The sequence below is a fragment of the Pseudochaenichthys georgianus genome, chromosome 9, assembly GCF_902827115.2.
Source record: "Pseudochaenichthys georgianus chromosome 9, fPseGeo1.2, whole genome shotgun sequence".
Classification (NCBI taxonomy): Eukaryota; Metazoa; Chordata; class Actinopteri; order Perciformes; family Channichthyidae; genus Pseudochaenichthys; species Pseudochaenichthys georgianus.
The window spans coordinates 11,527,855-11,554,735 of NC_047511.1; the positions used below are offsets into that span (position 1 = coordinate 11,527,855).

Consider the following 26,881-nt stretch of genomic DNA (forward strand, 5'->3'; position numbering starts at 1 on the left):
CGTGTACAGGATGTATAGATGGAGTACTGTGTGTGGAGTATAAGGACACGGAGAGGGCTGGTAAGATTGATAGCCAGGAGATAAGGAAGAGAATAAGAAAAGTGAGAAGGTGAACACGGAGAGGTAACGACTGGCTTCAATTCTTATGCAAATAGTAAACAGAGCAGATTGAATATAAATAACTATAGATGTTAAATAAGTGTAGTGGAGAAAAACTATAAAATGTCCTCTCTGAAATGTTGAGATGCCTAAACTACTAGAACATTGTTGTTTGGTTACATATTAGACACATTACAATGATTTTGAGCACTACAGGAGATGAATGAGATGAACCGCTGTTATCTCCATCCACACCTGCTTTCTCCAGCTCCACATGAACATCACACTAAATCAATCCACCATAAAACTGCATCACCATTACAAAACACCTGCCTACGAACTTGAAATCATAAGAGACCAAGTTTTTAAATGAGATGGAAATTAAATTAATGGAAAAGCGAAGACATCGTTTCATTATTAACAAATGTGTTTCTTTGCTAATTTGCTACTTTGAGGAAATACATGTTCTACTGAGTACAAACACGGCTATTAGAGATATCAGGTTAATTACCAATATTACATTTGATAAGTTTTCCCTGTTGCTTACCTGGATAATTAGAATTTATATTTGCCTGAGACAATAAATTGTATTCACTTTTTCGACATGTTTAGACCGTGGAGAAATGCTCAAGCTAAATGTGAGCCTTATAGAACTATTATTGTTGATCCACTTGTGTGGTACGATGAAGAAAGTCTCCCTCATTCAACTGTAATCATTCGTTCATGCAGGCAAACTTAATTATAAGTTTTCATAAATCTTATCAATGTAATCCCACTGTTTAATTGCCTGTGAGTGTATTCATCTTATGACACATTAACATACATTTGTTTGATTTTAATTGCTGACAGTCAATGAGACAGATGGATCACTCTTTTTTAAAGGAGGTGAAACTGATGCTTCGATGTCATTGTGTGGTTTACAGAATGAAAATAGCCTAAAGCTATCATTTGATATATTCAAAGGCAATTACTTTTCCTCATGTGTGGTCTTTCTTGTTGAAACAGGTTGAAGGGAAATCATTTTAAAAAAAGACCTACTGTGACTCAGGTCAGCATTACAGTGAACTGCACCAAACTAATAGCTTGTTTTTTGCCCTCATTAATTGTTAAATAGTTGTTTATTACGCTGTGGAAAAATGGCCAACGAAGTGAAGGTCATTTTTCATTTCATGTAACTTCAAGGCCCAGGGGAGGCGCTGTGTTTGGACAGTGTTTACTTTGTACTATTATTGTACTGCTTTTTTCCCCAAACTGCACAAAAAACTTCAAATGATGCCTTCTGTGTTTGAATAATACAAAAAAATACCACCCCACCACACATCACTACTGCCTGCTTTTAAGAGTTGGGATTTGACATTTATGTGTAAAACTGAATGTGAAGATGAAGGAGGGCATAAATAAAAGGTTTAAATTAAAGCCAAAGTTAAAAGCAGTGATGGACTGGTGGGATAGCTCACATCGACTCATTAGAGGCTTCTCAATACTCAAATTTCCCCTCCTCGACTCCCCTCCTCGACTCCCCTCCTCGAGACTTAGACCCGCCCACAGGAGATGCGAGCGGAGGACCGAGGAGGGGAACCGAGGAGAGAGGAGGGGAAACAGCAGACGTTTAAAGAAATGAGAACTCCTCTCCTCTGAGCGGTCATATTAAAGCGACGTCCGTTCATTATTACGTGGCAACAGCTGCATCAGCTGTCGAGTGTTTTGTCATATTTCATCATCTCTGTTAGATCAGCTGAACATTGTTCCCCCACATATGTACTTTTAATTCATTGAGAGTGCGGTATAATGAGACAATAACAGGCTACAGATGCGGACACACACACACAAATATATTTATATAAATATATACAATTTAAAGTATGAGAGCACTCTCATAATAACGTAACACAATCAGAGACTGGATATATCCCCCCCCCTCTCTCTAGTCGCTGAAATGGGGAATTGAAATTACGGGCCAAAAGTTGTATTTGCAAGTATTAAAAGTAAGGACATCAAACCAACTGAGACCCGTCTGTCCGCAGCATCTGCGCACTGTACAACACACACATACACACTGTACAACACACACCTACACACTGTACAACACGCACCTACACACTGTACAACACACACCTACACACTATACCACACACACCTACAGCTGCTAAAGCATAATCAGGCTACAGCCGTTGTGTATTTTATTATGTGAAGGAAAAATATCGACTCTTTGTAGATATCTACTAAACTAAAGCAAATAAAGAGAGTAGGTCTGTTCTACTGAGTGATATATATTTTACACACTGCTCTGCTTTCTGCACGGGCCTCACAGCTGTTCTCACTGCTCTCATCGCGTTGCGATGAGAGCAGGTTCTCAAATAATATCCAGGGGATGCATGCAGAGCTGTCATTGGCTGAGATAAATCCGGCCGTGCGTCACGCCTCCACCGTTCCCGGAAATGCATCCGCGGAGGAGCCGTGGAGGAACCATCAGTGTATCCTCGGTTATAGCTCCTCCAGAGAGCCTCCTCGATGCTCGATCCTCGGTCCTCGGTGTGCATTTAGAGAAATGAGACGTCCTTCAAAATGGCGCGCTGAAATTCATTTCCGGGTCACTACCGGAGGACCGAGGAGTCGAGGAGTCGAGGAGGGGAAATTTGAGTATTGAGAAGCCTCTATTGTGTCTGTTCTACTCTCTCCTGTCCTCAGGCCATGGCAGGCTGAACGCAGAGCAGCTCGGCCCCCATCGGCCCCCCACTCCCCAGGGACAGGGGGGATTTGTCCTCCTGCGGCCTGTCCTGCCTACCTAGAAACTCTCACACTGGCTATGGGTCTCTCCCTCTTCAGGTTTTGATTTACAAATAGTTTATTTTTTTTTTAAAAGTGCCTTTCTTGGGCACATATAAAAGTAACTGTTTTTAGTGTAATGATGCCGATTTCAAAAAGAAAAAAATCATGAACATGTATATCGCACAAACTGTCAAGTCCTTTGGGTTTTTGGGCTTTCTCACAAAGAGAACTGGATACAGTGTCGGAAGCGAGACCCTGTTCATTCCTTTGAAAGTTGCTCGGTGGCACATGAAGCCAAAATGGCCGGCCTCTCGTTACCAAAGTACCCGTAGAACGTGGGTATCTGCGTTTTGCTTTAGCTCGGCCTCGAAAACCTTCACACCTGATCTCGGATCAGTCGAATGAATAGAGAGAGAAAATGACAGTGGATTCGGCTTTTAGCGATTATAACAACTTTTAGATCCTTATGATTAAATTGTGTTTTTCTAATTATCAGCTGATTTGCCGAAGTGACTTTCCCATTGTAAGTCAATGAGAAAACGTTTTTTTGGGCCTCATGACGTCACAGACCAACACAAAAGTACCGCCGTTTGGCCACCACAAAAATGTGTCCTATTCATTTCCTGAATTTGCTATATGGTTTTCACTTTCTTTGGTTCACATTCTTTTTTTAATTCAGTAGGTCCTATATGACCTATGTGTTCATAGAACAGTATGTGTGAGCTTAACTGTATGCATTAAACTAAAACAGAGCATTTTCTGTCAGCTCAGATGTTAGTGTTGCATTTTTAAACTATAGTATGTGCTCACGTGTTATGCATAATGAGCAGAGGACACGTTTTCCAAACTCAATATCTTGGTTTCTTCTTTTCTAAGGCTACATTGTTCTGTTGTGTTACCTAATACAGTTAAGTAGTAAAACGTCTCATTGTCATTTATTTTCTCTAATATTTACTGGTATTCCAGAAGTAATGGAAATGTTCCTCTTCTTAAGAAGACATATCTAGCAGTCACTATTTGACTGCTAGAAACTTTAAAACACCTCTTAAAGACCTGAATTCTAATATGTTTTCCTCACCTCGACTTCACCTTAACATCCTCAGTAGGGAAACTGCAAGGGGCTCCAATGTGTCCTCCTTTACACAGCAGTGTTTGCAGAACTTAAATTCAATGTCCTGGTTTATCTTCATTTGATTACGTCTTACAACCTGGGTATGTTTCACATTCAATAGCTGATATGACAGTATGGCCGTGAAGTTTGTTCAATCTTGACAGTGAAGTTTGTTCGTGTCAAATCCAGCAGAATCAAAGAGAGAAGACTCGATTCTTGAATCCCTGTTGTGTACCGACAACAAACTTTCACACAGGGAGAAATCAATCAAAGAACAAATCAGAGCTGCCATCTTCCACCCACAGCGGTGGAAAGAACATTAAAATGCAACACAGCTACAAAACACAATGTTATTTGGCAGCGAGCACAGAATGACACTCACACTTTTTGATGCTAGTTAGCTACATTGTTATGCCTGTAAACATTTTCAGACATTTTTAGGGCATTGTGGTAAGTAGGAATGTGCGTAAAATAAAAATGTTATGACAACTTTATCCCAAAATAACTGCTGAGATGTACCAAGTATCCCAGATTTAGCACTGTGTGTTGTTGTGTTATTTATCTTCTTCTGAAGTATGAACCACTGAGAACTTTCAGGACAAGTCTCAGAGTCAAAAACTGCTGGGTCCATATCTTGGTAGGTTTGTTCTGTCAGGGTTTAGCAGGAAGTTGAACCCAGTTAAAAATGAGGTTGCTGATAGTCTATTAAAAATATTGTTAGTGAGGAATCAGCTCTGTCAACACTGATACAATCTATTGCACTGTGCATCTGCACTGCCTGTGCCTTAACCTGTGCCTCTTCTTGATCATGTATGTTTTGTTTGTTACTGGGGTTTTTTATATTTTATTAACATGTCCTATACTCTATGTCGCATGTTTTTACTGATTGTATTTGTTTGTTGTTTTAAATGAAATGTGTCTTTAAGGTGAAAAATAGACTCTTGGCTAAATGTTTGTGTATGTGAACTGTCCCTGTTGAATAAATAAAAGATGGTTGTGCTGTGAAAGAGTGAAAAGATAAAAAGGAACCAGGTCTGTCCCAGCTGGTGTTTCCAGAGACACACATATTACTGCCCCGCACACCCAGCACCCTTTGCAGCTACGTACCTTGGCGACACTCGGGGCAGCATCGGCCCTCCTGGGTGATGACCAGGGTCCCTGGCGGGCAGGTGGGGCAGGAGTGCAGATAACAAGTCACCTGAGCATCCCGACACTCACAATCCCTGCAACCGCTATCGCTCCATCGAGCCAGGTCCTGAAAAGAAGAAGGTGTAGAGCTAGTTTTTCTAGCAGGATGCCCAATCACAAACCTTTTATCCAGGGATCCAATCTGTGGGAAGAAATGTGCAGCATTCACAGTCTGTTATTTCTCCTGTGCAACAATTTCCCTGTGGTCATCAATCTCTACCTTAGTACCAGTAGGGGAGACTGAAATACTATATAGAATGGATCTTCACATGAGTGTACGTTGATGGAAGTAGTAAGAATATCTACAACGCAATCATCTATCAAACGTTTTCCTTTTATACCTTATGCTCAAGAAACATGTGGCCCAACATGCTTCCAAACAACGTTTTGCAAGTACATTTCATTTCCTAAAGTGTGTTGTATAGATTGTGGTTCATGTAAATGGTCTGCAAAGGCCTTCAGAGGGAGTTTCTCTCCCACGCAGTCCTCCCCCCGAAAAGCCTCCATTGGACTCCTTTGTTTACTTCCGTAACATGGTGACATCACTATAACACTCGCGCTTCCATTGGCTAGCGCTCCAACACATTCTCTTCAATGACATTAAGCCAAATAAAGTGTGTTCCCATTTTCAGACAGTCAAGTCTTGAGACAAGTGAAGACTGAATTGTTCTCTTTATTGGCTGCTTTAAATAGCTTGTTACCAGCACAGTAGTGCTAATAAATAACCATAAGTGAAAGGTAAAAATGGTTATTTATTCCTGCTCATTAACTTTCCCCAATGTGATTTTCTTATTACCTGGAAGCTAAACTAGGGCTGAAGTCGAATAGTCCATTTAGCTTAGGAACCTTCCTAAAGGAGTGAAATGACCCGGAAGTCCCTCAGTGGCAGCCATGATAAGTGCCGTTCGAATTCTCTAGAATGATGAGAATGATAGGAAAGGAGGTTTCAAACTTCCTTTATAACCTCCTTTAGCTTAGGAACCACTGGACCTCCCTAACTGACAGGAGAAGCGAAAATGCTGCCCCACAATGCCTTGCAGCCGCAGCATTTGCCGTCACTCAACAGTCGGCCGTTCACGGAAACAACCGATTATGACCGAGAAATGATATCATGAGAGTTACGGTGCTTATTAAGCTTTTTAAAACATAGGTGGTAAGTTGCCAAAGTGCTTTGTTTTGAACGTTCATCAGTATTATAATCAAAAAGAGAAATATGAACGTTAGTTTTCACTGAAATTATCAAATAAAGTCAACATTTCAGTCTTTACTGAGCTGTGTGGAGTTTGTTCAACTTTTAAAAGATGCTTGAATGGTGATATACACAGTGATAGATGTTAAGGACTAACGTTTATAATAAATACATCTGTATTGATTTTTAGATCTTTAGTTCATACAATCATACGTCGTATTGGGATCATTTGTATTAATGTGGACCGGAGGGAGAGGGTGACGAGCAGAAGTTTCACTTTCCTTTTTTATTTCAATTCCAACTTTGGTCATGAAGAATATGTTTCTCTGTTGTCCACGTTCATAAAGCAAAGCAGCAGCATCAGAGCACGGTGCAGAGTCTCTAGATGAGTTTACATCAGTCCCTCGTTCTTATTAAACATCCATGTTGTAGTCCGCTGTATAGAAAACTGTGGTTTCCATAGTTTCCCCACAGCAGCAGACGCAGAAAATGACGTCCGCTGGCGCATCATAAACACGTCGGATAGTGAAAGTGCATTCGGATTCTCTAAAGTACCGCAGTCTCTTCTCCTAAGTCCTTTTTAATTCTCCTATCCACTATCCCTTAACCCCGTGACGTTTCACTCAGAGGTCAAGGAATAGACGATAGGGTTAGAACTTAGGAGCTGATTTTTAAACTATCCGACTGCAGCCCAGGAATTATCTAGTCACAAAATGGCTGCTTTAACCTTTCAAAAAGGTGAGAAAATGAATTTATTATTCACATGTGTAGGTGCAAAATAAGTATGCAGTCCTATGCAGTATCCATCCTTGTTTACAACTGGTAAGATAAATTCCTCTGGGAAACAAAGACAAATCTATAGGAAAAGCTCTCTCTACACTCGCTCTGAGCCTCGGCTTTGGCTGAATGTCCTGCAGCATTTAATGAGCTATCCTCCATGGCTGGAAATGTCAAAAATGAAATCCTTTGCATTCTGGGTTTCCAATACTAGCCTATAAATAATTAAGGTCATGCTAGAATAATAAAGGTTTCTTATAACAGGCTTGTAGCTGACAACTCTCTCTTGAAATGGACATTAACTTCATGTCACAGCAACTCTTACACTCAGTGTTTGCATTTATATATTTATAACCAGCTTAATATTGATGTGTTTGGTTGTTTGTGTAGCAGCCTCCTCTGCAGTGAGCCTTTATGGCACTTACTTTCTTTTTACTTCTGAGAATGGAGAGTTCACAGAAGCCCTTTGGCGTCTTTGTCTCACCCACACAGCTTGGATTTCTTGCCTGATTTAGCAACTTCCCTCCCTTGCTTATGTGCAAACAAAGTCATAAGAATATAAAAAGTACCTTGTAGGATTTCCCCTCGTACAAACAGGAGAGTTTGGCAGAGGAACATTCCGGGCAGCACTTCCCAGGCAGGTGGATAAGCTCCGCTCCCTGTGAGAGATAGATATATTTTTGAATTCATATTTAAGGGAAATCATCATAAAACAGAAGAAAAATAGTTATGTACAAAAGCAATGTTTCCGTAACATTTGACTGAACTGGTTTTCTTGGTAATGTTCTACCTCTGGTTACCACAGTTGACTTTGTTTTCCACTGTAGTTATCTGCAGTCATAGTCAGTCCAATTCAATTAAACTGTATTTAATTGTAGTTTGAAAACTTCATTGAAAATAATTGTCATTATTTGTACATTTAAATGCTTCAGTTGTCATATATAGTATCACAATCACATTTGGCAAGCGATTGGGAGGAAATCACAAGTATTAATGGGGCAAGGCCTGATTTATTTTGTTGAATTGGTGATAATAAACCCCTTGTATACTTAAACCAAAAGATAGCATAAAGGGTTTGTTTTCAGCTGGGTGTGCTATAAAGGATTACAGAAAAGCAGCAGGCCTATGTATTTATGAAAATTGGACCGATGAGTAGGAAAAAGTCAAAAGATAAGATAGTATTGCAAAGCATTTGTTAGTGATAAGGATGGAATAAACAAAATTATGTTTCTTTATGATTATGCGGTGATTCAGCTATGTTGGTACTTTATGCTTACATAGCATTGCAAGCAATATCTTGAGTGGAAACCTTGTATGTCTATGATGTTGCAGCAGTGTAAAAATCTGCCCTGATTACCAAAAATGTTCCACATGTATTTTTGATTTTGTTGGCTTACAAAAGCCTTACGCAATCTGCTTAGCCCATAGACTTTGTAATCCTTTAATAAGAATTAAACGTTAAAAATATCTAAATGGTGGTTATAAGCTCCACATATTACAATGGCAATATGCCACTGAAGGAATTTTGAAATGCTAAGAAATCCCTATGGGACCATTACGGTGCACCGGTGGCACCATAAGGAATCATAACCCCCCTCCTTTCCTTTTATTACTGTGCCACAGTGCCTTTCTCTGCATATTGACCCTAACATGTCAGTAAACCATAACGTCCTCCACACGGAGAGAAAAACTACATGGCTCTGATCTTCTTAGCTGAGTGACCTTGCATAATTCAGAGCTGGACAAATGCCAATTAGGTTACTTACGGTTAATGACACTTAGCAGCTGTAATTATCACTGTAATATATGATAAATTAGGATTTCTTTTGCCAGCGGCAGGGAATATTAGCGAAGTAATATTATAATTGCTTGACATCAGAAAAAAAAGAAAAAGGAGTAAAGTTGACAGCGCTGAGCTTAAAGTGGGTCATTTGTGGGATAAGAGAAACTATGGGAACTCTGGCTAGATATCTTAACAAATGTGCTGTTTTCATTGTCCCAAAAAACTCCCACGTCAAATGTCCTACATTCCTGTGCCAAGTCTTGAAGCATGTCTTTACATTTAGGTAATTTATGTGGTGTTCATTTTAGGCAAATTTCACGTGGGGATAGTATGGATTAAAATAAAAGATACAATCTCACAACTGGGCATATTTGTTTTGTTTTTCTTTAAAGTATTTAGCTGGTTAGAAAACCAGCACACTGAAATTACACAAAAGGAACTAAAGTATCAAACTGTAAAAAGACAATACCTTATAAGCTTTTTTTATATTTTATCATCAATGCATTCATGATGCAGGTCACATGCTAACTAAGATAGCTCGCTTTGGGCTACAGATAAGCTAACAAGCTAACGGACTAAATTTAGCATGTTTAGAATTACTTTTTTGTTAATTTTTGGACTGCAACTTCTTGAATTAGGCTTTGTAATAGTATCTTACCTTTGGGCGTTTTCACTAGTCATCAGTCTAAGTAGACATTTAGTTAAAGCCCATAATCACAAATTAGCTTTAAACAGCTTTTCAATAGCTATACTGTAGCATACATCACCCCATGCCTCTCCCCAACACAGCCTTTCAAGTCAGGTAATTAAGTGAAGTTACATTTGTGTGTACAGCTGTGTCCAGCTACCACACAGATATATTGAGTCTCACTCTTCCTTTGAAATTACTCCACCTGACCTGAGTGACCCATGGTCACTCACATGGTGAATGCAGACAACCATGTAACCTTAAATGATCACCTGACCCTTAAATCACACCGAATCTCCTAACTACAAATTAAGATAGTTATATCAGACCTTGTGAACTGGTACATTTCACAGCAGCAAATTACACAGACTCTATAGAACTGAATTAAGTAACTATGACATCTTCCATTATCTTATAGGGGCTAATTTGAAGGCGAGGAAATGGGATTTCTTGCTGCTGACATTTTGCGGGCACATTTTTGGGGTCAAGAGAAGTACGTTTAAAGCAGGTGGAGCCTACAGGAAAGTAACCTTGGATCTATAGATGATGTCTCACACTAATACATAATAAATAATAAACCATTAAGTACAGCAAGTGTTATTATCTATGTATTCTTATTCTTACATGCCTTTTTTAATGCTAATTTACACTGAATGTATGGTATTGCAGCCAAAACATATCTAGTATTGCTATGTTGGTAAAAGTAACTGGAAAAAATGTGATCTCCACTCTTTTGAATGCCACTCTTAATATTAGGCATTGCAATAATATCTTACCTTTTGACTTTTTCATTTGTCATCAGTCTAAGCAGGTAGCCTACTAAGTACATTTAAGATGTGCATGTATGAAAGCCTGATCTCGCAAATCATACATTTGTCCTTTACAACTCTACAGTTAAGACTTATCTGAAACCAATACTCTGTGCAGCAGTTTTTTGTTTTACCTTAACAAATGATCATACAACTCTGGCTAATTGTCACACCAGCAATTATTACTTTCTCTGTTTTTAGTATTTGCAGACAGTAGACCAATGCTATTCTTGCAACAAGGTATCCTACAAGTAATGTATTGCCGAATGGAAAAAGATATTGTGACCAAAGTGTAGTCAGGTTCAATTTCTAAGCTCTGTGGCTCTGCTTAATAACATTTTATCAAACATTTTCCAGCCCTTTGAGGACATTTATGCCCCCCGAGGAAATGTCTGTGACAAGAAAATAAACGAGTACAGTTTCCTATAATGAGCCCAGATTTGCTCTAAAGAAGACCTTTTATCTGTCAGGCTCACCTGGGGACATTGAACACGAGCACACTCGGCCCTCTGGCAGAGGACCTGACCCCGGTTGCAGTTACAGAATTCGCAGCCCGTGCCATTCCACATGTCTCCATGGTAACGCACCGCCCCCTCGTACAGGCAGCTTCCCTTGGCGGCGGCACATTCATCACAGCACTGACCAGTGCGCTTCACTTTGGTCTGACCCTGCAAGAAAGCAGTTAATGTTTGAGTTCGAGCTGTGAAAGAGAAAAGACAAAATCCAAGGCGCTAGAAAGAAATGCTGTTTTTGTTTGTGTGTTTCAGCAGAGAGAGGTAAGACTATGAGGCAGAGAGTGTGTGTTGCATTATTAAAGGGAAAGACACCAAGCAGTTCAGGAGCAAACATTTCTGACAACTTTATTTAAAAGTGCTGAGAGGTGTAGATTTAGGCTACTGACACTTCAGATGTCACTTTACCAAAGCCTAGAATTTAAAATGCCCTTTATCTCACACCAACAGTTAGTGTTACTCTTAAAAATCGTATTCCTCCCCCAAAAGACTTGTGGCAATGTGTTAAAAGTCACATTTACTAACAGAGAAGAGCAGGTAGTTATTGACTATATTCTTACTTGTATTTGCTTGTGTCAGAGTGGTGGTTTTGAGGCTTCGAGTCCAGCGGGACTGTCCTGTCTTTGCGGGGTTCTATTTACTGCTTTTATCAGTGGACCGAATGGGCTGTGAGCTGAGAATATTTATACTTAAAGGTCACATGTCATGGCCATTTCCACTGATCATAATTCCATTGTTGAGGTCTACTAGAATAGATTTATACTGTGCAATTTTCCAAACTCACATTGGTTTCGCATACAGCATCTCTGTAAAGTATGTGTATTCACTCTCTCCACTAAACGGCTCATTGCAGCTCTCCCCCCCCCTCCCTGTGAGCACAGTGTGCTCTGATTGGTCGGGACGTTGTGAATCGCGCTAAGCTCCGTGGAGGTGTGATTTCCTTGTTTAGCGATACACAGCGAAACACAGCCAAACTCACCCTGAGCACACACAAAGTCACAGCTGAAGTAAAAACAATAAGTGTGGCTTGATATTGAGTAAGAAAAAGGTTGATAAACGCTGTGAGAATGGGTCTGCAGAGAGAATTTTGCCGCGATCCCAACTGTCTGTTATCAGCCTGCAGCCAGGGAGGAGAAATCAGCAGAGCTGCATGCACTGAGTGTGAGGAAGTCCGTGGATTGGTCAATTTGGACCAATCAGCGGGGGCTTAACGTAACGGCTCCGCGGACGTAACGTAACGGCTCCACGGATTGGTCCATTTCGTTCCGGGGACGACATGACATCATGATGTACCCGGAAGAATCAAATGGACAGTGACGTATCTCCAACGAGGCGTTTTGGGGAGGTATTTTCTGTGTTAGAGTTTTACTCCCTTTGAGGGTTTTGACTCTGCAGACCGTTTACATGCATAAAAACCTTCATAACACGCAAGGGGACGGGCAATAACCGGAAAAGCATGACATGTCACCTTTAAAGTTTTAGGTTAGGTTTAAAAAAAATAATAATTAAAACCCTTAAATAGCAACATTCCTCAAAGGTGTTTCCACTTACTGTACTTCACAGTAACAGCAGGAAGCCTGATAAGCACTACCCCGAAGCAGGTGTTCCCCCTTCAAAGGTTTTATAAGACCATAAAAGTCCTACCTCTTATGTAGTGGTACTTTTGACTAGTTTGTGATTTTCAGTATTTTACAGAACAGAAACAGTATGAGTTAGCCCCTTCTTACAAAAAAACGTTTCAGATTAATATCCTAGACTTAACTCATGGTCATTTATTTTGTAATAATGCGTACTCTTTATTGTACAGTGTCACTAATGACTTCTACTGTTTTATTGTTTTTATGATGCTTTCCTGCAAAATAATTACTTCTTCTGCAGTAACAACAATCTGAAAAAAGGGTACAACTCTCATAAACATCACAAAATGTATCTACAAATACGTTCTGTGTTTATCTAAGGTGTATATATGTTCTCCCTCTGTGCTATTGAGCTCCATTGTTCTTCAACAAAAATACACACACTAAAGTTTATTTTAATCACATGCTCCATATTTCTGCTACATATCATCAATAGAGCACCAAATATGGATGTATGCACCCCTGAATATAGTGCCATAAAAATAAAGTGTTAACTCTAAAACAGGGGTCACCAACCTTTTTTAGGATTATTATTATATTATGATATGCTTACCTTTAACCGTTGTGTGCTGTTTGGGTCTGTGGGACCCGTTTCAGTGTTTACTAAAAGAAAATGTATGCAATCTAATTATTTTAACCTGCTTTATTTGGGGGTGGACCTCACATCCTCTAGGGGGGTCCGGGGGCATGCACCCCCGGGAAGGTGTTTTTAATGCAGTTAAATGCATCAATCTGGTGCACTTTGAGCACAAATGAATTTATGGATACAGCTCTCAACACTCTTTTCAATAATCCAAAGATCTTTAGGATATGATCACAACCAATAACAAATCATTTAAACTTGTTTATTCTTATCTTATGTTACCTAGTTAGCATTCTTTATTTGTCAAAACTACTGTTCGTTTGTCTTGTGGCCTGCGGTGAGGTCATTAGTACAGCTCTAATGAGATCAAGTAAATGTTTCCCAGTTTGGAAATCTTTCAGCTAGATAATATATTAATTAGTGGCTTGAGGGCTCAGATATATTTTTGTTTTGCTTCAAGAATATAAACTGAGTTTGGCCCTTAGAACCAAACACAGTGAAGCTGCATAAGGCTTCTGTGATAATATCAAGTGTTGTCATTTTAAAACCAAAATGTCCTACACTTCTACTACACCCTACTAATTAAATTTGGGTGGACGTCCATCTGCCTCCACAGGTTGGGTTTGAAAGACAAAGAGAAAGAGGAAGCAGGAAGAAAAATCAGTAGCAAGGCTAAAGTAATAGTGGTAATAATATTAATATATATTTGACAGATGTATTGGCATTATTATGTACTTTGTCTGTACATTTAATGTCTGTGCGTCTGGATTGTGTTCACTCTCCGACTTTACTAACAAGAGTTCCAGCACAGAACAGGCGCCGCAAGCTGAAATTTGTATCAGCCTCTGTGTGTGTGTGTGTGTGTGTGTGTGTGTGTGTGTGTGTGTGTGTGTGTGTGTGTGTGTGTGTGTGTGTGTGTGTGTGTGTGTGTGTGTGTGTGTGTGTGTGTGTGTGTGTGTGTGTGTGTGTGTGTGTGTGTGTGTGTGTGTGTGTGTGTGTGTGTGTGTGTGTGTGTGTGTGTTTACATGCAGAGAGCAACATATGTGTGGACTTGCATTGATAAACGCCTCTGAATCCATTTGAGTTTCAACACAGAGCCTAATGTATGAGGTGGATTCTGTATAAAACAGAATTCCAATGAGTGTGTGTGTCTTTGTGTCTGTGTGTGTGTTTGAGACTACTCACCTTGGCACAGGAAGCGGGCTGACAGGTGTGTGTGTGGCACTTAGACTGACCCCGGTCACACACACATGTGGTGCAGGCGTTCTTCTGCCACTGCTCGCCATGCTGCCAAGATACACACAGATACAGACACTTAGACCAAGTGATGCACACACACACGAACACACACAGAGTGCAGGTATCGGATGTAGTGTGGATGGCAGACAAACACAGACACACGTTGCTGTCTGGAGTAAATACCAGCTATCAAGTGTCGACATAATTGTCCATAAACTTTTCAGCATAAAGAGCTGAACAGTACGAAACAGGAGAGGCAGTGAGCGTACAACCTGCTCACACATCTGCACGGACATATTCAAGTCAATACAATTACACATTATACTCCACCTGCACTCAAAAAAAATACACCAGCTCTACTTAAATAAATTGAGGTAACAATTTGCGTTGATCTTTTTAAGTATTTCCAACTTAATTGATTATTAAATTAATCCAAGTACCCATTTATAATCTAATTAACTCAATTGGTTCAGTACTGCAAACATAATTTGCTTTCACCTTTAAAAACTAAATTAAGTTGAACCAACTTAAAGGGCACCTATCATGCAAAATGCACTTTTGTACGTCTTTTATACATGAATATGTGTCCCCGGTGTGTCAGGGAACTCACCAAGTGTCAGAAAACACAACCCTCTCTCTTTTCCTTCATACCCAAATCTCTAAAAACGGGGCTGCAACGGAGCTGATTATTATTTGAATTTTTCTGACGTCAATAAAGGGGTGCTCCGCCTATATGGGCAACTCTCCACCTATCAGGGGAATGAGAGACTGCTCAAAAGCGCTGGAGATGCTGTAGTACATATGCCAGGCCTGTAAGTGGCGCTGTAGTCTGCCACAAAAGCAGAATCAGCCCTTGCAAAAACAGGGCTGGAAAAGAGCAAATAGAGCGAAATAAGGCATGGCTAAAATGTAAACTTCACAGACATGTTTTATATAGGTATGGCCCTACAATATATGTTTCAAATATAGCATGATAGGTCCACCTTAATTTTAATTGTAAAGATGGAGTGATATTAAGTTGCATTTTGTTTAATTTAAGCTATTTATTATATTTTATTTATTTAAGTCCATACTACTCAAATACTCAAAAATGTCCATGCAAATTGTTACCTTCTTTTTTCAAAATCATTGCATTTGTAAGTTACATTTTTTTGTTCTTTTTCAGTTTGACTGACTTATTAAAATGAGTTGTAAACTAACTAAAATAAAATAAATGACAAAGACGTCCAAAACACGTCAGGCATTGTTTCTGATAGCAACTTTCTGTGGGTCCGCCGACGTCAGTTCGGATGGAAATCTGTATCCGTTCGTTGTACACCCATTTTTAAAAGATTTAGGTACGGAGGAAAGAGAGAGGGTTTTATTTTCGGACGCTGCGTGAGTTCCCCGACACACCGGGGACACATATTTATGTATAAAAGACATCACAAAGTGCATTGATAGGTCCCCTTTAAGTATAAGTACTTTTTTCTCATATTTCTACTTCTTTCTAGATGCACATATGTTGTCAAGTGGTTTTTTGTATTTACATAGTTTTATAGTTTTTGATAGTCCCACGTGTTTTGGGCTGTTGTAGTGTGTTTGCATGGGCGACATGCAAATGCGTATACTCACATTTACATGTGAGTAAAAGTTTTCTATACGATTTCAAGCTAACACAGGGTGAGTAATGGTATACACATTTGTTTAAGCAGCATTTAAAAAACTAGTATTTAAATGTAGTCATTGACACAGTAATTTAGTTGTCTAGACATCTTTTAATCTACAATTCATGAAATCAATGCTTCCTGGGAGGTGTTTCAGGGATAGCAAAGAACAGTGTAGTTATCAGGACACTAAAGCGGAGTGAAGCAGTCCCACAGCAGCAACTTCCCAAACGTGTTTCAAGCCTTAAATAAATAATCTGTTTCAATTTTAGGGTTAACTTTCTGTAGCTGTCGGATTAAATCCTAACATCCTTCCTCACCAGGCTTGATTACTTGATTACATATTGACTGATTACATATTGACTGAAACTCGGAGGATACAAATGAATTCATTATTTCACATGAAAGAAAAACATGTTTCACTAATATAACATCTATTCGAGCCCTAGAGATCAAAAGGCTGTATGGGGCTCTTTGAACATCACTAAACTCTATGAAGTTGTATGTATTGTGTGTTTGTGATGAACTATAGCACTGATCTTTGTATAAGACTGACATGCTGATCTAAAGAGGTCTGAATCAAACACTTGTTATTGTGAATTAGCTCCTCATCTTCACTACAAACACACAGACCATTGAAAACAAGAATTTACATCACGTTCACATTTACACAAATTCAGTATGTATGTATTTTAAGTCCTTGGTTTGACACCAGAGGCAAGTTGACATAATTCCTTCTCTTTAGAAAAATAACTTTTTGAGATGTCCCTGACACTTCCTGACACCCCAAAGAAAAACACACATCTGAAGACATGAAGGTGTGTGTGTGTGTGTGTGTGTGTGTGTGTGTGTGTGTGTGTGTGTGTGTGTGTGTGTGTGTGTGTGTGTGTGTGTGTGTGTGTGTGTGTGTGTGTGTGTGTGTGTGTGTGTGTGTGTGTGTGTGTGTGTGTGTGTGTGTGTGTGTGTGTGTGTGTGTGTGCGTGTGTGTGCGTGTGGTCTAGCATTACTATACTTGTGGGGACCTAAATCTGTTTACACAGTCACGTGTGGGGACTCGCCGCCCTTATGGGGACAAATTGGAGGTCCCCATGAGGGGAATCATTAATTTTAGGGTGAAGACTTGGTTAGGTTTAGGATTAGGGTTAGGGTTAGGTTAAGGTTAAGGGTAAGGGTAAGGGTTAGGGTTAGGGTTAGGCATGTGTTGGTTATGGTTAAGGTTAGGATAAGTCTCCAGGAAATGCATGTAAGTCAATGTAATGTCCCCTGAAGTGATGTATACATTGTGTGTGTGTGTGTGTGTGTGTGTGTGTGTGTGTGTGTGTGTGTGTGTGTGTGTGTGTGTGTGTGTGTGTGTGTGTGTGTGTGTGTGTGTGTGTGTGTGTGTGTGTGTGTGTGTGTGTGTGTGTGTGTGTGTGTGTGTGTGTGTGTGTGTGTGTGTGTGTGTGTGTGTGTGTGTGTGTGTGTGTGTGTGTGTGTGTGTGTGTGTGTGTGTGTGTGTGTGTGTGTGTGTGTGTGTGTGTGTGTGCTTCTCTCATGAAGACATAAACACACATTCAACTGGATGGGACACCCGATCAAAGGAGAAACTTGGCAGGGTGGGAGGGTGTGTGTGTACCCTGTAAACACAGAAGAGGAAAGCAAGAGCACGCAGATGAAGGGATCCATGAGGAGAGGAAGAGAAGAAAGGAGAGGAGATGGGGAAATGGGGAAGAGGAGCAAGAAGATGAAACAAAAGAAAGACAGAAAAGCAGGAGAGAAGGACGAAGAGGAGATGAGGGAAAAGGAGAGGGGGACTGAGAAGATGAGAAATAAAAGATGAGAAGAGAAGAAAGGAGAGGGGAAAGAGGAGATGAGACAAGATAGTAAGGAAAGGGTAAAAGATGTTAGGAGAAAAGAAGAGAAGTTAAGAGGAGAGGAGATGAGAGGACTATGGAGGAGAGGGGAGGAGAAAACAGGACTGCTTTCATCTCAATATTAAAACACACACACACATCACATGCACACACACACACACGCATATGTTAAAGTCACCCTGTCATCACAAAAATATTCTAATGCAGAGGAAAACAAACCAGGGTTTAAGATGTGCCGGGTCACATCAGTACGGATTTACGAGCTGTCATCAGCTGCCACTAACACACATAAAATCGAAAAATACACACTTTTTATGGACATATTAACACACACACACACACACACACACACACACACACACACACACACACACACACACACACACACACACACACACACACACACACACACACACAATGGCTTTTCTGAAGGCTGAGTAACAGAGAGGATTTTTGCACAAAGCTACACAATAACACACGCTAATGCAATGACTCAAAGGTGGTTACCTGGTGCTGTTTACCAGCAGACAGACAGGGATTGGACACACATTGAGGACAGCAGCGGCCTGGCTGGATCACCAGGTTCTCATGCTGAAGGAAGAGAAAAACAGGTTTATCACATATAGCACTAAGTATAAGCATTGGCATGTCTGTAAGGAAGCCTGGTAAATGCAATCCGACCAAGAGTTACATAAGATACGTTTCATCATGAGATATGTGTTTGACCCAGCTTAGCACATAGTCTGGAAACAGTCTGCTGGGCTGAGAAATACATATTCCCACCACTCTTACACAATATACCTTAACCTGTGTAGGGAGGAATTAAAACAATCTGTACACTAAAAAGTGATGTACACAGCAGGGACAGTATGGTTTCGGGGACACGCTGATTTTCTTCGTTTATATATTCAACTTTATTAAAATGAATAAAATCCAAGTGCACTGGAATAAAAACACATCAAGAGGTGGTTTGTATTTTTAAATCACCATTTCGAGCAATTCAGCAACAAAGCCACCTATGGGGGATGCGGTGGAATGTCTGAGCTTTATAGATGGCTTCTGTTCCTGTTCAATGGATAATGATATCTTGGAAAACATGTATTGTCTTTTATTCTGTCTAGGAATTTCAGGGCAAAAAATGGGGTGTTATATTTCCAGAAACTCACCGGTTTGCAGGCCACTTGTTGACACTCTGCTACCGAACACCGGACTTCCCCGTTGCCGCAGACACATCTGGAGCAGAGGCTTGGCTTCCACTCTTCACCGTCTCTGTATGCAGTGCCTTGCCAGGAGCAAGACTCTGAAACACACACACACACGCACACACACACACACACACACAAAGATCCACACAGAATGAGTAAACAGTGCAAATGGGTGTCAGGTAATGAGCTGTCTGTTGGAGCATTGTTTGCCCTGAAACGCACTGATTTACAGTGTGGGGGAAAAAAAGACGTCGCTAATTAGCTGCTAACTGTTTGAATGCATAGCAGCTCCGAGATGTCATTAGAGTCGAGTTTCAGCTTTCAGCTCAACACAAGGCTGACTGCATTCCTAAATAGTCTATTAAAAACTGAACTATTTATGAGGTTAGTAAACTCAAATAATAAAGAATCATCAAACTTTTAAGATATGAGGAAAAAAACAACATAAAAAACCTAGAACAGTATTTATTAGAATTTATTAGAGTATGCAGTGGTTGATTTGATGACCATAGTTTGATAAATCACTAATGATCATCTGCAATAATGTGTGATGAGACAACACACTCTCACTCCCTAAGCGTCCAGGAGCGACGTTTGGTCAGTGTCCGTGGCGTCCAGTTGTGATGCTCCTAGGCTCCTTCAACGTCATAAAGGGACGCAAATAGCTTTCAACTGATTGCAATGTATTCCCATCTGCGGCGGGATTTGACGCTCATGGAAGCACGGCATTCGTTTGTGTCGGCTGCCCTTAAAGGCAATATGAGCGTCCATTCCCATTGGATAACGGAGAATTGTACACCCGGAAGTAAGTATTCCTCTTACTGTCGATTGATTTTACAATGATATCTGCACTACTCATCGACTAAAAAACACCAGATTATCCTTGTTAATTACACAACATTGATTGGTTTAAATTGTGTGCAATGCTTTTGTATTTTCCCCCTTCGATTCGGAGAAAAAAATATTTTTTCGGAGTAAAGGATGGCAGACTACCCAGAATCCCCAGCTATCGTTTGGACTACACCATAACACCACAAACCCACTGAAAAGATTACCCAAGATCCTCAGCTTGAAGCTTGTTGATTGGATGTTTTAGCCGCAATGCATGTTGGGATATGATGTTTATGCGATATGATATCCGAAAACATTTTTAAAAATAAAAAAAAATACTTTATTAATTTAGTGTTCCTGCTTTTCTCTTTGGAAGTCATCACATAACGGCATTGTAATACACAGTTCGGCTGCATTAAATATTACACATCTGCCGTAGTTCTTTATTTAGAACCCTGATTAGAAGACTTCTGGACAAACAGGAAGAAGTGCCGCCAAAGCTGAATATGTGACGTGGATCATAAATATATCAGCAATTAAACAACATTTTACATTTCTTTTCACACAATACGTCTCCTTGCAGTATCAACACTAATTCGGCTGACTTTTATATTTGATCCAATTCATAGATAGGTTATATTTACACCATAATGGTGCACAGCTGATAGAAAAGGACTTTTTAAAGATATTACTGATTTTCTTTGAATACAAGAATGTAAATACTGAGTTGAGAGAATAGTCAGGGGTTTTGGGTGATGGGAGACACATCTATGGAATCACAATTTCAATAGCTTACCATTAAATGACGGATATGCCTTTCTGTCTGTGATGTTTTACAAATCAGATATTAATGTGTAGAAGTAAAACATGAGAAATAGTATAGCAACATCCTGTAAAATTATGTAAAAACATGAATAAAACTACACATCTTCAGATGTTATAAATAAGTGTCCTACACTAATAATACAAAGTTATTATTAGTATGCTGTGTGTACCTTGTGTGCACCGCCTAGTGGTTAAAGCACGTTATTGAATTATTGTTGTTGAATAATGTTATTTTTGTTGAATGATGTTATTTGATGAAAAAAATATTAAGAGTACATACTTTCATAGGGGGAAAGTAGAAGGTCAATGATAGAAATATAGAATATAAAAAATCAAGAGGATACTGTAAGTGATCTCTACAATAAAACAGTTTAGTGCTGGATGGACAAAGATATTAATAGGAAGAGGTGCAAAACAGACAAACGAATTAACCTTTATTAACACATTAAAGAATACTTTAGGTTAAGGTCTTCTTTCAAATAAGAAAAAAGCTTTGGGGGTATCTATCCACAGATAAATATTAAGCCTGACAAAGTACTTAACGTGTCACGATTCTCAGGTTATGTCACGTTTGTAGTTTTGTCTGTGTTGGTGTTTTTCTTGTCTTTGGGTTTCCTGTTTTATTGTGTAAAGTGTTCACCCCCGTTTCCTGCCTGTCTGCTTTCTGTCTGTTTCCCTCCCTGATTACCCGATTGTGTTCACCTGTTGTCCTTGTGTTTCTCCTCCCCTGTCCAGCTGTGTCTTGTTCTGTGATTACCCTTCTGTGTATTTAGTCTAGTCTTCCCCTGTGTTCCATGTCGGTTCATTGTTTCCCCTCCATGTTACTCCACGGTCTGTGTTCCTTGTGCTGCTTTGGATATTTTGGATTCTGCCTTGTTTTTGCCACAGCTTTATTCTTTAATAAAGCTTGCTTTTCGTTATTCTGCTTTTGAGTCCTACCTGCTTCACCCATTCGTAACAGAATGAACCGACCAAAAGTGGACCCAGCGGATATGGAAGATTTTGAGTTAGATCTGTTCGATCTAGACTTTTCCCTTCAATGTTATCATGCCGAGTGGAAAGGAACTTCTTCTAGAAGGGACAAAGAGGCTATTCTCGAGAGGGCACGAATGGAGGTGGCCGAAATGCCTTGGTTGAGGAGTTCGTTGCCGGAGTGGTTACAGCTTTTCACAAGTTGTCCTGAGGACTGGTCCGACGCATTTAACCCTTTCCTCGGATCCGACTACGGTCCTGTTGGAGGTCCACGGAGTCTCCAAAGAGCCTCTAGGAGACACAGGGCCAGGATTCCAGCCCGTGCTCCAACAGCCATGATCCCGGCTTCAGTTACGGTTTCCACAGCCATGGATCCATGCACCAGTACCGGCCCGCAGAGCTATGTTTCCTTGCTCGATTACCTGGCCCACACAGCCATGGTCCAGGCCTCTGTTCCGGATCCAGCGGCTCCAGTTCCAACCTCAGACCTTTTCTCAGGAACCCGTCTGGCGTTTGGAGGTCCACGGAGCCTCCAAAAGGTCTCTGGAAGATGCAAGGCCAGGATTCCAGCCCGTACTCCAGCGGCTCCGGCCCCAGTTCTGGCCCCAGCGGCCATGGTTCCGGCCCTGGTTCCGGCCTCAGCAACCATGGTTACAGCCCCAGTTCTGACCCCAGCAGCCATGGTTCCGGCCCCAGTCCTGGTCCCAGCTGCCATAGTCCCTCCTCTAGTCCCTTCCCTAGTCCCTCCTCAGGTCACTTTCCTAGTCCCTTCTCTAGTCCCTTCTCCAGTCCCAGCTCCTTGTCCCATCTCGTTGGAGGTCCCACCGACTGCTCTCCTGCCGGGGGTCCTGCCAACTACTCCTCTGCCGGGGGTCCTGCCAACCCTATGTCCTGTGCCGTTGGAGGTCCCGCCGACTGCTCTCCTGCCGGGGGTCCTGCCAATCCTATATCCTGTTCCTCTGGGGGTCCCGCCGACAACTCTTCTGCCGGGGGTCCTGCCAACCCCTTGTCCTGTTCCGTGGGGGATCCTGCCGAAGCCTGTCCCACTGGCTCCGGTTCCTGTTCCGCCGACACCGGGTCCTGCCCGGCCTCCGGAGCTGTCTGGTCTTCGCCCTCGAGCCCGGCCCCCTGAGAGCCGCGGTCTTCTCCCTCGAGCCCGGCCCCCTGAGTGCCGCGGTCTTCGTCCTCGGGCCCGGCCCCCTGACTCTTCCTGCCGCTGCTTTTGCCCTCATGCACGGCCCCCTGAGTTTGCCCGCTGTGGCCTTCGCCCCTTTTTGAACTTTGCCTTGCCCCCAGGCCGTCCACCCGAGACCCCCTCCTTGGTCTCTGCCTTGCCCCCGGGCCTTCCGCCCGAGACCCCGTCCTTGGTCTCTGCCTTGCTCCCGGGCCTTCCGCCCGAGACCCCCTCCTTGGTCTCTGCCTTTCCCCCGGGCCGTCTGCCCGAGACCCGTCCTCCAGACCCCCTCCACCCACCCTTTCTTGGCCCTAGTTATGTGTCCTCCCTCCGGTCCCCCTCCACCCACCCTGCTGGACCTTTTTTTGGGACGTCTGGTATCCGTCCCTTGAGGGGGGGGGTTCTGTCACGATTCTCAGGTTATGTCACGTTTGTAGTTTTGTCTGTGTTGGTGTTTTTCTTGTCTTTGGGTTTCCTGTTTTATTGTGTAAAGTGTTCACCCCCGTTTCCTGCCTGTCTGCTTTCTGTCTGTTTCCCTCCCTGATTACCCGATTGTGTTCACCTGTTGTCCTTGTGTTTCTCCTCCCCTTTCCAGCTGTGTCTTGTTCTGTGATTACCCTTCTGTGTATTTAGTCTAGTCTTCCCCTGTGTTCCATGTCGGTTCATTGTTTCCCCTCCATGTTACTCCACGGTCTGTGTTCCTTGTGCTGCTTTGGATATTTTGGATTCTGCCTTTTTTTTGCCACAGCTTTATTCTTTAATAAAGCTTGCTTTTCGTTATTCTGCTTTTGAGTCCTACCTGCTTCACCCATTCGTAACATAACGTCTAATATATTGCTTTCCTGCAATGTTAACTATGTTGAAGCACTTATTTTAACTGATATTATACGTATAAATTATACTCTTATGTATGTAGATAGAATTAGAAATGTGCAGAATTTGACAGTTTAATGGTGGAGGTACACACATATTGATAGATTTCTTGTAATGCACTGTTGAGGAACCTGTGACCCAAGTTGTTCGTTCATTCATTGCATAACTACACCGTATAGTTGTGTATATGATATGTCAATAAACCTTTGAAAATCTTGAAATCTTGAAAGGGATGTGCAAAATAGCAATTATATACAGTCTTTAATTAACTATTAGTAGAGAATAACGAGTAATGAATATACTTATAGAGATCTGCAGATAAATGTTTAGTCTTCTCAAGCACCAACTATCAAATATCTCTCCTGATTGTTGGCACTTGACAATCACCTTCCCTGAATTTTACTCAGGTGTAACTAGAGTCTGCTTTAAGGGTTGTTTATATTTCACATCATTAATCAGAATCTGCAAAGTAACTAAAATAAATGTAGTGGAGTAAAAATACCAGGTTAACCTCTGAATTGTAGTGGAGTAGAATTACAAAGTAACAATGAGCTGTCATGTGGGTATATATTAATGCTGCCCATTATGGATACAAGCCATTTTCATCCATTTAGTAATTACATGTTTTAAATGTGTACACACCAATGTGTTTCCTATCGCCTAAACCTCCAGGGCTGTACACAGTTTAACACTGTCAACTTCTAATTTTGGGGAAAACGAAAACGTCTTTTAAAACTACAATTCCCAGTAGAGATGTGCCATAGAGAACATGTTGCGAAACACAATAGAGTGGCGAAGTCACGCCCATCTACTTCCGCCCCATGGGACCTTATTTCTGGAAAATTATGTATTGAAGTCAATGGAGAGAGAAAACTTATCTTTCGATCCCGTTTGAATTGTGCCATGAATTACACATATGATGTTTGTCAATCTTAAAAAATCATTTCCATGTCAAAAAAGTCACAGTTTGTCTTAAAACTGTTGAAATAAAAGACTATGGAAAATACACAACTAGAAAGACTACAAATCCTAGAGTCGCATACATTAACGTTACACATTACACTCGTGTCACTGAAACCTTGTATAGCCGGTCCCGCATGCTGGCTCTTACAGAACCGACTAACTCCCCTTGTGTATGTACAGTTCTCAACATGGCCAGACTTGTAGTGACTTTCACCTCTTTTAATACGTTTCACTTCATTCTGAAAGAAAGAGGTGAAATGTGCTAACATGACGGCCATCTTGGTGTTGGTGACGTGTGCAAGACCAGAGTTGTAGTTCATTGAGCGCTTCACACAAACAAATGTGTTACTTCACAGTTTTACGGCACATTTAAATTTGTTTGACTTGCAAAATTATCTTTTAAATTGACAAACATCATATGTGTAATTCGTTGCACAATTCAAACGGGATCAAAAGATAATCTTTCTCTCTCCATTGACTTCAATACATGATTTTTCCGAAATAAGGTCCCATGGAGGTCCCCCGGAAGGGGAGGGACTTCGCCACTCTATAGCCAGTATGTGTATTTCTGGGGGGGCGTTCGAGTCCAGTTTTGAATAGTCTGCCGTGGTTTCGTTCATTTCAAAGAGCTTGACGCTCGGCGTAACCTTGGCGCACTGCCACTCCAACATCCAATCCCAGAGCTTGAAGATTACTCACAGGGTTTGTCAACGGGACTGTAGTCCCAAACGATAGCTGGGGATTATGGGTAGTGTAGTGTCTTCGGCCATCCTAAACTGATTTTTTTTTCGGATATCATATCGCATTAATAACACCACATCTGGCGTCACAGAGATCTTCTGTTACTGTCCTTTCTTCTTAGAGGAAGTACAGAAACACGTAACTCTGGATTTGTTTTAATGTTTGAGGTGCAATAAACGACACAGCAGCTTTTTGGCATGTTAAAACTCTTATTTTCTGCCTCGCTCATGAGAGTAACAGCTGGAGAAGTTACAGTCTCGCCTACTGATTTCAAATGTGGGCTCTAAGATGATATTTATAAATGACTATTATCATAAGCAAGACAATAAATGGCAAAGATATGTAGAAAATAAACTTATTTGAAACGTGGGAGAAAATACGTTTCTTGCTAAACGTAATTGAGAATGCAGTTTAGATCTGTGGGAACGTAATTTTTAGGAGACAGGGTTGCCATAATACATTCTGACGAAAAATACAAATTATTATGAATACAAATAAAATAAAAGAAGTCTCCCGTGAGTTACTACAAGCACGACAAAGCAGCCTCATTCACTTTACATTGGGGTTGTTTGCGTGGTGCAGACACGTAAATGTAGCAAAGTTCGTGACTCCACCACGTAATGCGGTGTTAAGGAGTCGTGGTGGAATCACGCATTCTGGTGAGATCGGGTTGAGTCTAACACTCTGGAGTGGCTAAAAGAAGTAGCATCAGCAAAACCCATTTAAGGGTAGCTGAATGTGAACTGGGAGCAGAGCTCATCTTTATTGAAAGAGGAAGTGGGTGCTGCTCTGTAGGACAGTCTGCTGCCTCACACTCACACTCAGGTTTCCTGTGAGAGTGTGTGAGAGCAATCCACAGGCCAAGCCATTGAGTGTTTCACTATCTTTATGTGCTTTTTTTTGACTTGGTTATTGGGTTTGCAGAGTTGTTTATGCTTAGTACTATACTATGAGATTTGCCAGGCTTTCTTCAACCGACAGCAGCAAGTGACAGTAGAACTGCCACTGTAAATATGTGGTGCTATTCATCCGGTCGTGAAGCAGGGAATAATTGACAAATAGGATGGCTGAGAAGAGAAAATCTCCCAGCAACGACAAATCTGTCAAAAGTGCAATCGAAACTCCAATGGAATCCTTTATGTACTTCCGTAACATAGTGAAATCACTGTGTAACACTCGCAACAGTAGAGGCACGAAATACAAATATGAACCTGAAAATGAGCTGCCTTTAAGCTGTCAGACAGACAAATGCTGTTTGAAGACAACAAATAAGCAAACATGGCTGTTGCGAAGAGGATGTATTTTGTTGTTTGAAAATGTCTGCATAGTACATCCAAAACTCCAACAAGCACTTCAACGCACCACACAGTTTTTAAAACCTTCTCTTAACTGCCGTAAAAGTCAACACTGTAAC

General features: G+C 41.1%; 1 protein-coding gene across 1 annotated transcript in view; it reads right to left on the reverse strand.

Moving 5' to 3' along the window:
- fras1 (Fraser extracellular matrix complex subunit 1) overlaps positions 1–26,881 on the reverse strand; it is a 320,559-nt gene that overhangs the window by 197,098 nt on the left and 96,580 nt on the right. The window contains exons 6-11 of the mRNA XM_034090904.2: positions 19,050–19,183; positions 18,391–18,474; positions 14,331–14,432; positions 10,890–11,081; positions 7,703–7,792; positions 5,087–5,234 (exon numbers count right to left, since the gene is read on the reverse strand). Of these exons, the coding sequence (XP_033946795.1) occupies positions 5,087–5,234; positions 7,703–7,792; positions 10,890–11,081; positions 14,331–14,432; positions 18,391–18,474; positions 19,050–19,183 (750 nt within the window). The remainder of the gene's footprint in view (positions 1–5,086; positions 5,235–7,702; positions 7,793–10,889; positions 11,082–14,330; positions 14,433–18,390; positions 18,475–19,049; positions 19,184–26,881) is intronic.